Below are 17,670 nucleotides of genomic sequence, written 5' to 3'. Positions count from 1 at the left end.
CACTTTGTGTATATCTACCAACAAACCTTCAGCCAAACATTGCATGTAAAAGTTTTAATTGAATTTCATAAACAAAATGATGATTTCCGCATGTGGTACCAAGGTTTAATGATGAATACCATTCTGACGGAGTGTCTGCGTTACGGACAATTCCGGATCGCTTGTCCTGGGGACGCAGGTTAAGTTTTGCAAAATGAGAGCCTGTACAGCCGCGAATGTGGCTCTAAACGGTTTTCAGTGTCCGCCGCTTGATGTAGCTGACAGCTTCGTCACAGATTCCAAGAAGCTGCCAGTGAAGTGGAATGATTGTGATGACGCTTGAGCCTGCAAAAGTTGAGCGATGTTTTGGATCTTTGGTAAAATATTGCTTTTGCGTAAGGAGAGTTCTTTACCTAAACTTTTCGTTACGTTTCTTTTCCCACGATGCTACGGTCCTAGGGTAAGTGTGGGCAGATGGTCCTGATGCGTGGGTTCCCGGCTATCATTTGTGTGCAGGTCAAATTACAGAGGCAAAAACTTTATCCTTTGCTTTTGAAACAGGCACGCCTCCAGGGCGAAATGACGATTCGCCCTCGGATGTGCTGTTGAGTAAAGTTCTTTTCCTGTTATTTCATCACTGGCTAGAAAACTATAACCAACTTCACCCGATTCCATCACCATCCAGTTAACAGATGACCGGGAAAAATGGCCATTTATTGGTGGCTGTGGGAAAAATATACACCAAATGTACGTATATGTGTTATTAGATGAAGATAATGTTGCTTACCAAATTTTGCGATGTGTTCCGAAGATTTATCCTGCTATATAAAATTTCGGTGAACTGGATGATAGACTAGCCAAAAAAATCAAACTGCTTCACTTTGAACTAAGGAGCAAACTGTTCCGGTGAAATAGGAGGTACGTATTCAGAAACGGCTTACATTAATTCAAATTGTTGTTCAACTCGTGCTCGGACAGAGTTCGAACGAGTGGAATTGATATTGAGCTGGGATAAACGACAGTCGCTGGACGTTTGACCGTCTTTCTTACTCGGGAAATTGGAGCTGGACACTTACAGCAGAATGCTTTGGGTGTGGCTCTCTGCACAATTGGTCGTAGATTTAATAAGAAAACTTTCATCGTCGTAATTAATGATTCACCATTCCTCACCATTCGCTTACGAGGTTTATCATTGTGGGTTTATGTTTTAGGATGAAGATAAAGTTAAGCAGGCGTTTAGAGCAAACTTGATAGACTTTTGTTTTGTTGGAGTTGGGTTTAACGGAATTGTGAACTGAAAATATTTATATTAAAAAAGTAATTAATAAGGTTTCAGATGACATACCTCAAATTGGAAAAATCTGAATAGCAATCCGAATAAAATGCACTAAATTTAAATCACTGGTAATACACTGTTGTCATGTAATTCAATATTCTGAACTTTCTGGCGGACGCATCTACCCTCCATCTCAGGTTCGGCCTACAACGTCTCTTCAGTGTATGTGGAAGACCTTAAAAGACTTTACGGGGCATTTCAACTAGGTGCATTTCGAATAACATGATCAGCACACCAGAACCAGACCAGATCGATTCATGTCTCAGAGGTGGATATGAGCACTGGAAATATATAAGTTTTATATAATCACAGCTTCGATCTTCGCGACGGTCGTTTTGAATGGAAAAGTTTCCGCAGATTGTAGAAAGACCGGTTGGCAGCCAGCATCCTGGCGCGTAACTTTACATCAATGTTGTTGTCGTTGCTGATTTTTGACCTAAGTGAAGTTTTGGACGACTTCAAAAGTGCGGTCACCTACTCGTACGTCATCCCTGGGTAAGTTAGTATTTGTTAGTTGGGTGGCTGGTGGTGCTGCCTACAATTTGGTTTTACCTCGTTATTCTCCAACTCCAGGTTTTCTGATGTCTGCTCAGGGTACGCATCTTATGAAGTATGATCTCCGAAGTTTCCACAAATGTGGCGCTGATGGCCCGAAAGAGATTCCAAAGCAGCTCATTGCGTCGTATAGTTTTACCCTGGTTGTCATGTACGGCATTGAAATATATGGGGTATATGATGCCAAGATTCCAATCCCAAGGTATCGATTCACTACCCATACCTCAGTAATAATTCGGTGAATTTCAGTTCAATTACTATTCCCTCAGTGCCTGGTTAGGATTTCTTCAGAGCTAGGTGGTAGTAGCATGATATCATCTAATGGTAAAGACTCTATCTGCTCGTTGAACTGATCATTTGAGAATTCATCAACATCAACTGAGCAGATCCCTACCGTTATGTCGACAGCAGGTAACCTTAGGTCTAAAGTTGTTTTGGAGACCTTCTATCTCTAGATAAAACATTTTTTCCGGTCCGTAACGCACTCTGATTTGTGAAAATTTCCCCACCCGTTGTTCTTCCCAGTGTATATTTTTCTGCGCATGCTTGCATGCTGTGCCACTGCTTGCTTAGTCCCTTCTGTGCCATTTATTGTAACGTACCATGCATTTAACTTTTGATGATTATTTTGACCCTAATATGTACACGTCTAAAGTTACCTAATATACATATAATCGCGTCCTAATATGACCATTCGATCCACGTCACTATGGCCTACAGTGAGTTGATTTATGATCTGCTGTTGGAAACGAGGACCACACGGACAGGCTGTGTTCAAATCCCACCCGGACCACCCCCCGTAGCAAGGACTGACTATCCAGCTACGTAGTAAAAATAAGGCTAGTAAGCCAGAAATGGCCGGCGTGACCTGTAAGGTCGTTAAAAGCCAAGAAGAGAGAGAGAGAGAGAGAGAGAGAGAGAGAGAGAGTTGAAAACGAGCAAATAGTGACGATGAAAGAGAAAAGTAGCTACGAAAATTATCCGTTTTTGTAGGCACTTTTTCTGTTTCTTCTATTTATTTACTTTTATTGTTTTTATAGAAAATATATTTGTTTTTTACAAACAACTGTTTCTTCTTGTTGATATATTTTCTTAATCAAAATCACCTAACCAAAACAACCAAACAGACGTCTTTAGACCTGAAATAGACTAATGAAGTTATTTTTAATAGGAAAAAATAGTTTAAAGTTCAGTTATTTTTAATAGAAAAAAATAGTTTAAAATTGACATACAAGAAAGGATGCAGAACGAATAAAACTCGTATTCTGTTTCGCCAACCGTTAAAACCATTATAACCATTAATAATTAAAGTATTAAATTTGTTAATCCTTTTATTATAAAGGTGTTAATTTTTTTTTATTCTTAATTGATTAATTTTTCATTGTTGTTTTGAACTATGGCTGAATTTCCACTCTAATAGAAGCCAACATCAGCAGAACACATGCATAAAGAACTCTGATCCATTCAAATTTTAGATGGTGGCGGGATATATCTAGAAGTCGAATTTATGCAATCCAAGACAATGATCCGGCGCAGCTTGACATGACAGCCAAGTGTCAGTTCCGTGCTTGCCGCCCAACATTCATCGCATTTCCTGGCATTCGCTGGCCGTGGCTTATTTGTTAGCATTTATTGTTGAACCAATTAATTGTGCAATAGTGCCGTTTTTTCGCACGCTGCCTCTACTCGTACAGCTTTCTTGCTTTTTCCAGAAAATATCATTGCCATTGTCGTTTTTTCCTCTCGCTTATATGAGATAACTACGGTTGTTCCATTTTCCCACGGGCTCATACTGGGGGACGGAAATTTTAATATATTCATTCCGTTGTTCCGGTTAGATTTTTCCATGAATTGTCTGCTGCAAACATACATACACGGAGCATAAAACTAGTTGAAATCACTGGTTTTCGTTTTTTTTGTCATCCGACTCTCATACAACCCATTTTCTGACCTTCAGTTCGGAGCTCGTTCATCACAATTCTCTTCTTCACGAGAGGACACAAAAGAGTGGGAGACGCTGCAGGTCCTTGGAGCATCAAACTGCTGGTGAGTTTTTTGTTTGCATCCTTCTACAACCTCCTGGAAGGATAGGACGCTGTGCCAGTGATGGTGATGAATACTATCAGGTTGTCGTGCAGCATCAAATCATATTTCACTTGTCTACGGTGATGGACGAAAAGCGGAAACCCGGAACAGCCAGAAACCAACATGCTTCGCGGGGATCCGAGTGCAGGGACGATGAGGAAAAAATTAACTACTCCCCAGGCACAAATTTCAACAGCTGTCTGGCTTTTCTTCGCTGAACAGTTTTTCTTTCGATCTCGAAATCTCATTTTTGGAACGCCTTCGGATCCGAAGCAATAGTTGTGCCCCGTCTAGAGACGGGTTTTTTTGTTGCTGTTTATTTTTTCCACTTTTATTTCGCAAGCCTTTACTTGAAGCGCGTCAACATTTGAATGAGATAAACACACGGTAGACACCCTAGGGATGTGAAAAATGAGCAATCAGAACACGGGTTGAAATATGAATCAAATGAAGCAGCAACAAACGACCGCCAAGTTGCTCGGAGCATCAGCAGTATGTTAAGCAAAAAGTGTCAGGGTTTCGGTTTACTTGGAAAGGAGATTCCCCAAGGAGTCAAAAGGATGCATAGATGATATCCAATACCCGTTGCATCCCAACGAGCATTTCCAGTTATTTTAAAGTGTTTCCTATGAACAAGAGAATTTCTAATGAAAGTTTCTCAGAAGATGGAAAATTTGGATTAGAGTAGTCTAATTTAGAGTAGTCCTTTATGGTACCTTTTATGTTTTGATTATGCATTTTCTGTATAATCGAAATATAATCGTAATCGTAATATGCTTTTTCTGTATAATCGTAATCATAATAATAACTGGAAAATTCGTATTCCGGATACAATATTAGGTTTCACGGTTAAAATGAAAACAATTTCTTAACGTATTTCAAGCTGATCATACATACTAGAATTCTTTGCATCACCTACATTTTGCAATGCATCAGGGATAGAGATTGGCAGCAGCTCTTTTTCTTATCACACCGACCGTGTACCGTGTGGCCACAGGGAAACTGATGATCATAATTTTCCCGCCTTCCCTAACGGCGGAAATGAATGAACTGAAAACGAACACCTTTCTCATGGGCACATGGAAAATAGTGGGAAGTAGTGGAGAAAACATGCAGCGACGCTTATAACTGCAAGAGCAGAACCATAAGCTCCACATCATGTTCGTGCCTTGACACTGGCTGGCTGGTTGTGGCCTCGGTTCATAACGTCTAAAATTGTGGTGATTCTGCACAGCGTGCCATGTGCCCCAGTCAACTTGACACGTTTTTCTTGCAGCCCGCATGACACGCCAGCTGCTCGACAACGATAACGTCGTCCTTCGGCGATGAGAAGGAAGTTAAAGCGTCAAACTATCTTGAGCAGAAGGTGCAGTGCTAGCGCGTTGGAAGTGTTGTCTCCCAGCAGTGGGTAGCTTCCAGTGCCGAGAAGGATTATTTCAACTGGGAGAACGTGCTTAAAATCAATTCTGGATTATGCTTCGTTCTCGCTGATTGGAACTTTTAATTTCCAATGTGATGTTACGCGGTGATCAAGCTCATTGTGTTTTGCGTTGCAATGGTGGTGTTAATAAGGCTTATTATGCACAAAAAGTGCGGTGCGGAGTAATTCTATCGTTGTTCGTTTATCCACAAATACGAATCCACGAACGAATATTAAAAACGATTATGGGCATAATTGATTGAAGGATGGAATAAAGAGCATTATATGATTAGTTCCGTTCAAGCTGATTTTCGAATTCAGATTTTGACTCTAGAAAACCCTAGAAGAATCCTACATAAAAAACAATATATGTACATATATGACTTTACGAAATATATCAATACAAAGCAAAAACAATATATTTCACAATAAACTACACATATAGGATCTAAGCGTTTGGCTTAGATCCGTTTAGTGTTTTACGAAAAATTCTTATTTAAATAGGAAATAATACATGGTATTATTGTTTTTTAAACATTTCATTTTGCTCTTGTTCTGCTGATTTATTGAGAATATTTTCCAAACCATGGGAAATCTCATACAAGCAAAATAATTACCTTTAACCTTCTACTATGCTGATTCCTATACCCAAGATAATATATCTCGAGTCAATCGCAAACTACCATCCATTCTACTGGCTTTGCAATCATAAATTTCTGCCAAAAAAGGATGTAAAAAAGGAACAAGTGGGTTAGTTTTTCAACAAAATTGGTTGCGCCAGTTGTCGCATCCAGAACCGGTAATGGTGAATGGTGCAAAAATTATAAACGTAATTTCCGGACGTTACACGGTTTGGCTCGGGTCATGCGACAAGGACAAGTAAATACAGCAATGCTGAGGCAACCATTTTACAGAACATATACACTAGCTCGGTTTTCACTCATGCATAGGTAGTGGCGGTAGTTATTGGGAGAGCAAATAAAAATTCAATTATCGTTCTTCGTTCACACACATCGGGACGCTACTGGTACATGGGTGTATGTGTGTTTTTGACCGTGTGTTGTTTGCTTGTTTTGCACATAAATTTGAAATTCATGCGAATTCGTTTGCATTCGATATTCCGGGGCGGTGTTCCTGTTCACGGGGAACCAGTTAGCAAATATGTTTGCGTACGTTGAGCTTGTTGATTTTAGATCTGCACACAAAACCGAATCGAACCACAGCACCAAATTGAAGACATGCATTTTTTTAAATGTTATTCACACTGTAATGTCTAAACGTGTATTTGTGCTTCAATTTGTAGTTTGCAATGTTTTTCTACTTGGTATATAATTTTTATTCACGATTAATTAGAAAAAATCAAAAATTGAAATCAAAATTGCATACTGCATTTTTTCGTCTATAACTGACATTCGCTTTATTATTGCTGGTATTGCTTAGCGTTGTTGTTCTTCTGTTTTTACGAGGCTTTTGCTCATTCGCCTCTCAACAGGTATTGCTTAGCGTTTAATTAAAACCTTTTTAAAATGTGGGTTTAAATGGGTTAAAATATTAGTTGCAAAATTGGTTGTTGATTTATTGTTACTGTCAAAAAACATTAAAGAAAGATTTTTTTCGTGGTGTAAAACATGCTTAATGATTCGTGAGCAAATTGTGGCTAACAAATCATTTCTTGGAAAACATTTCCAAGCGAAATAAGGGTAGTTTAACTGGCAAGAATGCCGGTTATCGTTTAATCTGGCAATACCGAATGTTTGGGAGTTCTTGGATTAACCTGTTAGCCTTCCATGAATTATAATGGCTCTTCATAGTATAAACTTCAAATTGTCCAATTTTCTCCTCAATTACTTTGTGAGGTTTATAGAGCAAATGAAGTATTACTGAAAGTTATATTTTATTTCATCCGATGCTATAGAGAAGCATCTACGTGCATTCCTGGGTTACTTCACAGCATTACAATCACGCATACCATTCAGCTGGCCGTTTGTAGACATCTTTAATAAAAACATTTTCATCTCCACGAGATTTTGGAAAGAAACTGTCAGTTTTGCCTCGTAAAAAAGGCCTACGCAACAGTTTGCTTATAATATTTCTTCTGGCATCTAGAGGATGGCTTCATCCTCTTGATTTTGGCTGCTGATCAGCTGGGCGTATAAAGGAAATAGATTGAAGGCAATTGTCGCCCTTAGATGCGTGGTGTTTTGCGTTACGCTTTAGTACGCACGTCCATCACATCCTTTCTTGCATACCAACGATATCCCTCCGAAGAAGATTATGTGTCTGTCAGCCAGTTTTGGTTTGCTTATGCTCGTGAAGAAAGTGCTCATTTCCTCTGATTAGATGTCCGGTAAATCTTTGCCACAATTCGTGTTATTGATATGAAATTCTCGGAAGCAGAAGGAAGCAAATTTCACTTATCATACGCATTCATTTTCGTTTGCCGTGAAGTGTCGTACATGGACCAGATGGGTAAGACATTTTTAGGAATCGAAATGAAGATTTCAGCATATATCAGATTGTAAGCTTGGGTGTCAAAAAATCAATTGAGGAAAAGCGTGAGATTGCGCTGAAGAGAAACTATTCGTATGCGAGAATTCACGTATGCAAAAGTAGATTAAATTTCGTAGGTTGTTCGTTTTCGTTTAAATTTTACGACGTCGGTGAATCTTAATTTTTACCGAAATATATCCCTTGCGTATGGAGAAGACGTGATAAATAAGCTGTCTGAAAAAACAAGAGGGTAATAGTTAATTGAAATCCATTGGGTTCGGTTAAATAATACATAGCTTTACTAAATAATTATTATATTCACTGAGAAATTTATCGTTTACATGCAATTCGATGCAAAACGGTGATAAAAGACAACTTTATTCCTTTATGTATTAATTGTAGTAGTATTGGAGTACTATTGGTTTTCATTTATTGGTCATTTTAAAATGAACCGAATTTCAAGCAACCTTTTTAAGAATTGTGTAATGAAGAAACATCTCAGCCCTTAGTTTACTGGATTTTATTCCACCTACAGGTAAGTTCGTGCAAGCGTATCGTCTTACCGAGAGAATATTCCCTGGAAGGAAAAACATCATGCAATTGAGAAGGATGGAACTATGAGCGAGTGGGCAAAGAGTGTCAGAGATCCTAAATTTCATTTCCGTTCGATCGAATTCCGCTCACGTTCCACGTGGCTGCTTTCCGACTCGATATTGCCTGCGTTTTGGATGGGATGGGTTTGCTCCCAGCTTAGTTCTCTTTTTCAACCTTCCTTCTGGGCGTTTATCGCCTCTGCTCCGTTTCCTTCGCTCTGGCGGACTGTTTTCCGACCACTCTGGATGGGTTTAAGGATGCGCGAAATATTCGGTCCAGCCTTTTCCCGGAACTTCGCATCGCCGGCAACGTTGCTGGTTCGTAATCTCGTGTTTCGTACACGCGCTACGGTACAGTTTCATTGAAACATTCCTGCACAATCAACCTTTCCCTCCGATAACCGGACGTACACTTGATTCGTTTTACCTTTTTTCGTGGCTCCATGTCTCCATTTCCGGAACACTATGGAGTGAGAATGAACACAGTTACACCATCACCACAGTCGTGCTGTTAGGGACATGAAAGAATGTTTTCTGATTGTGTTGTGATATAGGCTATTTTTCCCCATTACGATCGGTTCGAAACAGACCACATTGCATTTGGGGAAACTGAAACAATACGACTGCAATGTTAGTCAATTCAAATTGGTTAATGAAATTTAGGAGAGCAGGACCCAATCATGAGATAGTTTCGGGGGAATTGATTTTCTGTTTCACAACTATCAGCATGATTTAACCAGATGAAGTCAAATGGACAATTTCTTTAGGAAAAAGGATGAAATGTGATCTTGCTGATATTTAAAATTAAAATTTTTACTTATGTTGTTAATACTGTATTGGAAGTGTTTTAAATTGATCGTCTTACAATCATCAATTTAAAGGGTTGATTCAAAGTATTGTAACGATGTAAAGATGATGTGATTGCGATTTACCTAACATTACCAATTTTAACAAAAATGCCAGAAATTACAACAAAAAGAGCTTTTTTACCAAATCAATATGAAAACATCAACATGAAAGTCGAAAAAAGAAATGATCGAATTTTTTAAATGGTGGTTTATTTAAAATTGTAAATGAATGAAAATATAAAAAACAACGGTTCACTGAAATAATTATTGATGCAAATGTTGAAATTTAAATTATGGGTGCTAAAATATTCACGATTCCATCACGAACGTGATGGAACCGATGGTCACCGATGACGGTGATGGATGAAACTTTTTATAGCATTTCAACACTTACCGAAAATCAAGAATCAAAACGCAAACGAATGTTCGGCGAAAGGAATGGCCATGCATCGAACCACTCCCAGATCTGTCCTTAAATCGTTTGTTTGCTCTTCTGCCATTTGTTTACCGTCCGCGTCCGTTGTTCTATTGCTAATGGATCGGAATGTGAAGTGACGTTTCCCGGGCACAAGTCAGAAACAAGTGCACATTACCATATAAAAGTGCTCTGAAAGCTCTAGCGATACAGCATCATCCGCACAGTCAGTCCGAAGTGACTTTTGCGAAAGGAAAGAGAAGCCATCGCCCGTTCCCATCTATACACGGGGGACGGAACTGTCACGGCTGACAGCGTTTTGTTTTATCACGAATGCCGCACGTTTGTTGCTTGCAATGTGCGTCCTTTCTTGTACGCCCTTTGACGAGGGCTGTTCAATGGAGGCAGAAATGACATTGCCGGGCGACGGTAGTACACACGAATGAGTTTGCGCCATGACTTTGCTAAAATAAAGTTGTTCAACAACGAGAAGGTGGAACGGTTTGGGATAACAACAAGAAATAAAAAGTTTTCTTACATAGCTCGTAACACAACACACCGGCAATGATTTTAAACTTCTGTTTTCTGTTGTTTTTTCTTCTTCCCCCGTTTCTATTTCCGCAGGCCAACGTTACCGCAGCGAGCGCCTTCGAACGGTTTGAGAAGAACAAGTGTCACCGGCCGTTCCACTGGCTTCATTACCGCCGGTCGTCGACGGAGCATAGAATTCCCGGCGACGGGTACCAACCACGGGTACAGCAACAGTGGTAGAGTAGCAAAAATAGCTTGCCCACTAGTACTACCACCAACGACAGCAGGATGGGTGGCTTTCCGTTCGAGCGAACGACGGTTGACAGCTTTCTGTCACGGTACACGACGGAGACATCGATACCGACCGCAACGACGACGGTTATGGCCGTGGAGGAGCTGTTCTTCAACGTTACACCGTCAGCTGACTCGCTGCCTACCGCCAACGGTACGCTGGACGTCCTGGCGGAGGAGTCGGAGCCGACCTACTCGCTAGCGCAGATTATCATCCTCGGCATCATTGCGACGGTGCTGAGCATTCTCACCGTGGCCGGCAACGTGATGGTGATGATCTCGTTCAAAATCGACAAACAGCTGCAAACGATCAGCAACTATTTTCTGTTTTCGCTCGCTATTGCCGATTTCGCGATCGGGCTCATCTCGATGCCACTGTTTTCGGTCACCACGCTGCTTGGGTACTGGCCGCTTGGACCACACATCTGCGACACCTGGCTAGCGCTGGACTATCTTGCATCGAATGCATCCGTGCTGAACCTGCTTATCATCAGCTTCGATCGGTACTTTAGCGTAACGCGCCCACTAACTTATCGAGCGAAACGTACGACAACCCGTGCAGCAATCATGATCGGCGCGGCTTGGGGTATTAGTTTGCTGCTGTGGCCACCTTGGATCTACAGCTGGCCATACATCGAGGGCAAACGAACGGTGCCCGAGAAGGAGTGCTACATTCAGTTTATCGAGACCAATCACTACATTACATTCGGTACGGCGATCGCTGCGTTTTATGTGCCCGTTACCGTGATGTGCTTCCTTTATTATCGGATATGGCGTGAGACGAAGAAACGACAAAAGGAGTTGAAAAATTTAACGGGTGATCGAAAAAAGGATTCTTCCAAGCGGTCCAATTCAAGGTAGGTGTACTACACCAAGGTTATTATAGTTGATCTCACATGTACAACATAAATGTACATCTAGAAATACACAAAAACGTCGAATAAAAGGCCAGCGTGATCATAAAGAACATCCTATCGATCTCGATAAACAAGTTATTGAGCACAAGTTATAGTAAGCAGAACTGTTGCTTTGATATCTGAGCAGGAAGCAATCACCAAAATAGAGCTCATAATCCTTCGGTGATGTGATCCGTAGATCCGATAATCGAAGTTTACTCCGTTGTTTATTGAATATGATTAGAATATGAGAGTTGGCAAACACCCACGCTATGTTTAAATGCGCGAGGAAGGTACTCCTTCTTTGAAATTTTCAGTAATCAATGAGATGAGACTTGGGTTCCATAATGTTATTAATGGAGGTAAACTGACTACAGATAAAGATTTTACTGAGGATCGCTATTCTTCGATAAATTACGAATCTCACAACGTAAACGAACGAACGTTCGTAAACGAAGGTTCAATCATTGTAGGATTTAAGGAACATTTGTTTCTTTTAACAATTTATTTTAGTTTACTATTTAAGATTATTAGTAGTTACTCCAGTGGAATAACCGTTCTTTATGAATAAAATTCTTTTTTACAAGATACCTTATGGAATAGTCCGTCAGAGTTATTGCAGTCAAAGTTTGGATTATAAGATCAAAAATCCTGTTTCAATTATTTGATTTCCTGATTTCTTGTGGAATATTGATAATATCTTGTGAAAATAGTATGAATGCTTCAATATATCAAAAACTTGAAAAAGCTATGAAGAGCGGATTTCCTTCGAATTTCATGTCCTGTTCACGTTTCTACTGAAATAGATTTAGAACTGTGATACGTTTATCGTTATTTAAAAAAAAATTGGTTTAAAAAAAGCGCTTCCTGAAGATAAATAATGTCTTCTACTCAACTGTGTAAATCTGTAATGCATATAAGCGACAAAAGCCTGTATTACGTACACTCAAAGATGACAATTCTCTCACCTGATTGCAAAGACCAATCAACATCACCATTCCTGGCAAAAGACCGTAGAAGATCTTTGTGTTTCTACAACTAGTGCTACTACAACAAAACTTACAAAAACGTTCTACTTGTTTTTCGTTCACAATATCTTCCATATCCTTTGCGTACGGATGCTGGCGCACTGGGACACACCCGGTAACATTGCAACGAATTTATTTACGCTATGAATAATGGAACCACTTTGTATGGAATTGCCGGTCAGGGTACCGACCGGGGCTCACATTACCATATTCCCAGCTCCACGTGATCCGTTATGCTGATTGTGACCGACAAAATTGGTAGTTTGGAGTGTAAAGTTGCTCTCCTCGTTGTTGAACATAGAATCGTAGTAAGGACTTTGCTGAAAGTTGCCCTTTTTGGGTTTTTCTTACAACTTTATACCGTTCATCTGTGGTGGACAAAGTTAGACACTGTCGTTGTCGCCGTTTACTTGGGGACCCCTTTTTTCAAACAAACACCACAGACCGATGTTGTTTGACTGTTTGTGTGTATGGTTTTTGGGTGAAAATTGGTGACTTTATTTAGCTAACTTATCGAACGACTGTTGTGTACTCTGCTGTGTGCTACTTGAGCGGAACTCATAGTCTGTTTCTTCTTTCTCATACACTTTACCTTGTTCCACAGTAGGCTCTTTACTCAGAATACATGAGCAGCTTCTGGAAACGTTCGTTCTGCAGATACTTGTTACTTGTTTATTGCATCGATTTCCATCGGCAAACAATAAAACTCCATTTGGATAAGTGTGACAGAAAGCACCGAGGATGTCGATCGAAAGTTGTGTGCGGCAAGAACTGCACTTGCCTGCCATAGATGTTCTTGTTTTACGGTGTGCCATCGACAGATGTTGGATTTTGAATGCTGTCAACAAATCGACCTCCTTAGTTTGCTGCAGGCAATTGAGAGCGGCTTTTACGTAGAAAGAAATCGATGGGTTAGCTACGGGAAAACGCATAGTTTTTTTATGTATCTTGATGCTTTAGTAGCTATTGTAAAGGATGTCATTAGAATTGTTTCTTGTTTTCAAAGGAAGGTGTTTGTTGAATGTTTGAAGCTTTCCAATTCACATCAAGCATAAGAGATTCTCAAAAACCTGTAGACAAATGAACTTAATATGTTTCTTCACCAGTTCCTTAAAGTAATAAACGAACTCAAAGTAAAGTAACTTAGGCAAACGTTGAGTGAATTGATTTATCGCGTGAGGTAAAACAGTCGAAAGTTGCACTTCCATACTTAAATAATGTTAAGAAGCTACATTCGACCCTATGCACGAAGCAGGAAACACGCTCCAATTTCTCTGCACGCGACTCAATAATGAGGTATCTTAGAACCAGAGCAATAACTTGTACAAATGGATTGATTTATGATGCATCAAAGCTTCCTTTATTGATTATCACTACTGCTTAATTTAGCACAGGAACGTGACGGTGTTTATCTGAAGTAAATTTGATATTTAAATTAAACTATTTATCTTCCATTAACTGTCTCTTATAATGTTAAGATAACAAAATGAAGCAGAACAGCTTTGTTGCTTATTTTTATGATATTTTATGGATTTCTCTCCATCATCATCTCTTGCGTTTTAATCGTATTATCTACGTGCGAGAGCCTAGCTTACATGATTGTATTGTTTAACCACAATGCAGCTTCAATGTTTCATTTTGTTTCTGTAACTGATTTATAATAATCAGCTTAACAATAGAAAAATGTTAAACCCAGACTATATACAGTTTGTTTCACTGTAAGTAAAAAATCGTTTTAATTATTTGGAAAAGGATATTCCCATTTTCAGAACTGTATTTCCCACTGTTAATGCATGCGTGAAGCTGCATAGTCAAATGGGAATGTTCAATGAATCATCAATACCGAACGCACACGTTGATCAGTTTAATTGAATTCTTCTAATTAAGCACAAACGAACACCGTTCGGATGGACTATACGATTTCCGCAGAATATTGCGGGTGACTATAGCATCCATGCATTTATTTTCCCATACCCTGCTTATACTGCTGAACTAATGAGTCTTGATTTTGCTACGGGAGGAAATATTGCGTTATTCCACCAATCATGATTTATCGTACAACGTCTCCACACAACCACTTGCTTTGGCGTGCCAGGTATTGCGTGCGGCCAGCTGCGTCTGCGGTAAACTGACGTTATTATACGATGGCCAGGAGTAGAGGGCAAGCAATCGTGGGGGCAGATCGAAACACATTGAAAGGTATCTGAACGTTGCACCACGCTCGGTGACACACTGACCACAACCGAACCGAGCCTCTATCGGATGATAAACGTGCGCACGATGAGACAAGCTCGTTCAGTGGTCGTATATTTATTTACCATTCCCGCCTGCAATTTCCTCTTCCAATGCAGTGAGACTGGGTAGATCAAATGTTATTTTACATTATGTTCGTTACATCCAAACGGGTCAGTTAATTGGTTTTTGGTGCAAAAACATCCTTTCATTCCATTACTTGCCTTCTTTTAGGATAAGGTTAAAGCGACGTTAGGGGCTTGTGGACCAGTTTGAGGCATTGAGAGTAATTTTGATACAGTAGCACCTCTCAATATCACCTTTCATTCGCACCTCACTTTTCCCATATCCAAATGAAAATCCCTTACGGTGTGTTGTGACGGTACAATCCATACGGCGGTGTTCGGTATTGTGCAGATTCGCTGAAAATTGATTTTGCATTTTCATCAGCATAGAATTTGCAAAATAATTACATTTGAGATATACATCGTAATTTCGCACGCGTCTGTGCATCTACTACATTTTGATTTTTTGAATGAAAATGTAATTTTAATTAATGATTTGTCTTACCGTGTGCAGCTCGATAAATAAAAAAATTGTTTTTATGTGCAGAATTTTCTTAATTCATTCATTTTAAAAAATTCATCAATATTTAGTTTTCTTTTATTTAACAATGAATATTGTTGAAAATCGTTAATAGCATTAGTTAGTTAGTTGAAGTATAAGCTGATCGTTTTTTCATTAAACTTTTCATTAAACATTACGGGCAACATGTGCCTGAATCACGATTGCGATTTTTTATACCTCCTGTTGTTTCATGTACGGTCGTTGAGATTAGAGATGAGAATAACGACTCTTTTCAGTGAGTCAACTAAGAGTGAATGAGTCGTTATTAGGAGTCAGCTCGTTTAACGACTCATTTCGGAGTCATAAAAACCCCGGCATAAACGTGCGAGTTAAGGTTCGGTCATTTTACTCCCTCATGAGTGTAAGTATGAGTGTAAATACGTGAGTTGAAACGAAAATGAGTTGAAACAAAAACGAGTTGAAACGAAACGTTTGATACACATGAGTTGAAACGCAATACATGCGTACAATACCCAAACTAGCCAAATGAATATACTTCTCTCTCTGCCTAACTATCAAACATGCATAAGCGAACAAGCGGGCTAGACTGATCGGCATTGACATGAAACGGGATACTTATTAAGATATTTATTATCCTACTCACTCATGAGTATATTCATTTGGCTAGTTTGGGTATGCTACACATGTTTTCCGTTTCAACTCATGTATATCAAACGATTCGTTTCAATTCGTTTTTGTTTCAACTCATTTTTGTTTCAACTCGTTTTTGTTTCAACTCATTTTCGTTTCAACTCATTTTTGTTTCAACCCATTTTCGTTTCAACTCACGTATTTACTCTTTTAGTAACTCGACTCACCACGGCTACATGTTTACACTCATGTGTGAGTAAGTGAAAAAAGAGTCGCTAAAACTCATCGTGATGAGTGAACGAAACTCGTTCACTACAACGTTTCAACTCACTATCTCACTCTTACTCGCTTTGCACATCTCAACTTGAGATCTACTGCAATTGTTGGATAGCATTTAATGATTAGGATATTTAAGGAAATAGTTCATTAATGTATATTATCGACTTCAATAGTAGACAATCATTTAAGTTATTAAAACGTCACCAAAAGCGAATGCGTTTCAAATGTTACACTACCTAGTATAGTTTAAAAATCGTAGAAGCATTTCAGAAAAGATACCCACACAAAACTATTTCTTATCGAAACTTGGTCCATCATCGTTCAGAATACGCAAATTGCAAATGTGTCCGGTGACAAACTTTATTGCTGGTTGCTCTTGCTTTTTCTATGCATTCGAACAAATCGATTTTTGACGTTTTGAAAATGGGTTATCGGTGTTCTCTTTGCTAGGTTCTCTTTTAAAATTCTGATCGGTAAAAAATCAAGGAAAAGAACCGGAAGAAATTTTCATTTTGCAGTTAAATATATTTTTTTTACATTCAGGACTTTATGACTTTATCTTGTATGCATCAGGAAGAAAGCACAAAGTTTGGAAACATAAAACAAAGCGAAGAAAATTGTGCAAACGATCCAAAATGCATCTAAAGAAATTTGCATTTCATTTAACATGCAACTTTTAGTGAGAATTGTAGCATACTTAACGTCTCCTGCTTTTGCGTAGGAAATCCTGCTTTAAATATTTTACATTAGATCGTTTGCATGGTGATAAATTCATGCAAGTATCAACTGTTATGCAAGTATCAGATATTTCAGAGACTATAAATAGCGGTTGTGAAAGGAGGTTAGAACCTTAAGGATTTATCAGATCATAGACAACGCTATCAAACTTCACATATTTAATCAGGTTCTACCTTTTAACCAGCGCCTTTTTTGAATATAATCCGCCGATTGATCTGAATACATAAATACTTCTAGTTTGAGTTTGTACTAACGTGTGCCTTGCAAATTGCTTGTCGACATGCTTATTGTTCGTAATGCTCAGTTTTAGTAAAAGCATTTTTTTCTCTCCGGGCCATTATAGTCTTTTAAAGAGGAACAGAAAAGAAATGTTTCACACATAATAGGTTTCACTGAATTGCACCTTCTCCATCGGAAGACATTCCGGCAAGGCGAACCATAGCTGAGGGCAAAAAGTAAGAAACGATACAGCTTCGATGTAAAAAGAATTATATTGAGGTTACACGTGAAGAATGGCCCTAAGGGATCGTGATAACGGTTACCGTGGTTCCCTGATCCTACCGTATAGGTGGACAGAGGCTAGGATGGCTTTAAGACGGCTGCTGAGATGTCCGTGTTTTGCCAACCCATATAGTCACACGGTGAACTTCAGGTATCAGGTCGAGGTCGCCGGTGGGACTTATCCATTCTTCGGCTTGCTTTGTATTCGAACTTGTACCACTGCACACACTAACCA

General features: G+C 39.3%; 1 protein-coding gene across 5 annotated transcripts in view; it reads left to right on the top strand.

The window, feature by feature from the left end:
- Positions 1–17,670, top strand: part of LOC125769616 (muscarinic acetylcholine receptor DM1) — an 81,940-nt gene that overhangs the window by 46,295 nt on the left and 17,975 nt on the right. For all 5 annotated transcript variants that reach the window (XM_049438411.1, XM_049438407.1, XM_049438409.1 and 2 more), the window contains exon 3: positions 10,346–11,400. In XM_049438411.1, the coding sequence (XP_049294368.1) occupies positions 10,541–11,400 (860 nt within the window). In that variant the 5' untranslated portion in view covers positions 10,346–10,540. The remainder of the gene's footprint in view (positions 1–10,345; positions 11,401–17,670) is intronic.

This window comes from Anopheles funestus, chromosome 3RL (genome assembly GCF_943734845.2).
Source record: "Anopheles funestus chromosome 3RL, idAnoFuneDA-416_04, whole genome shotgun sequence".
NCBI classification, from domain to species: Eukaryota; Metazoa; Arthropoda; class Insecta; order Diptera; family Culicidae; genus Anopheles; species Anopheles funestus.
This window is presented reverse-complemented; position numbering and strand designations above follow the sequence as displayed.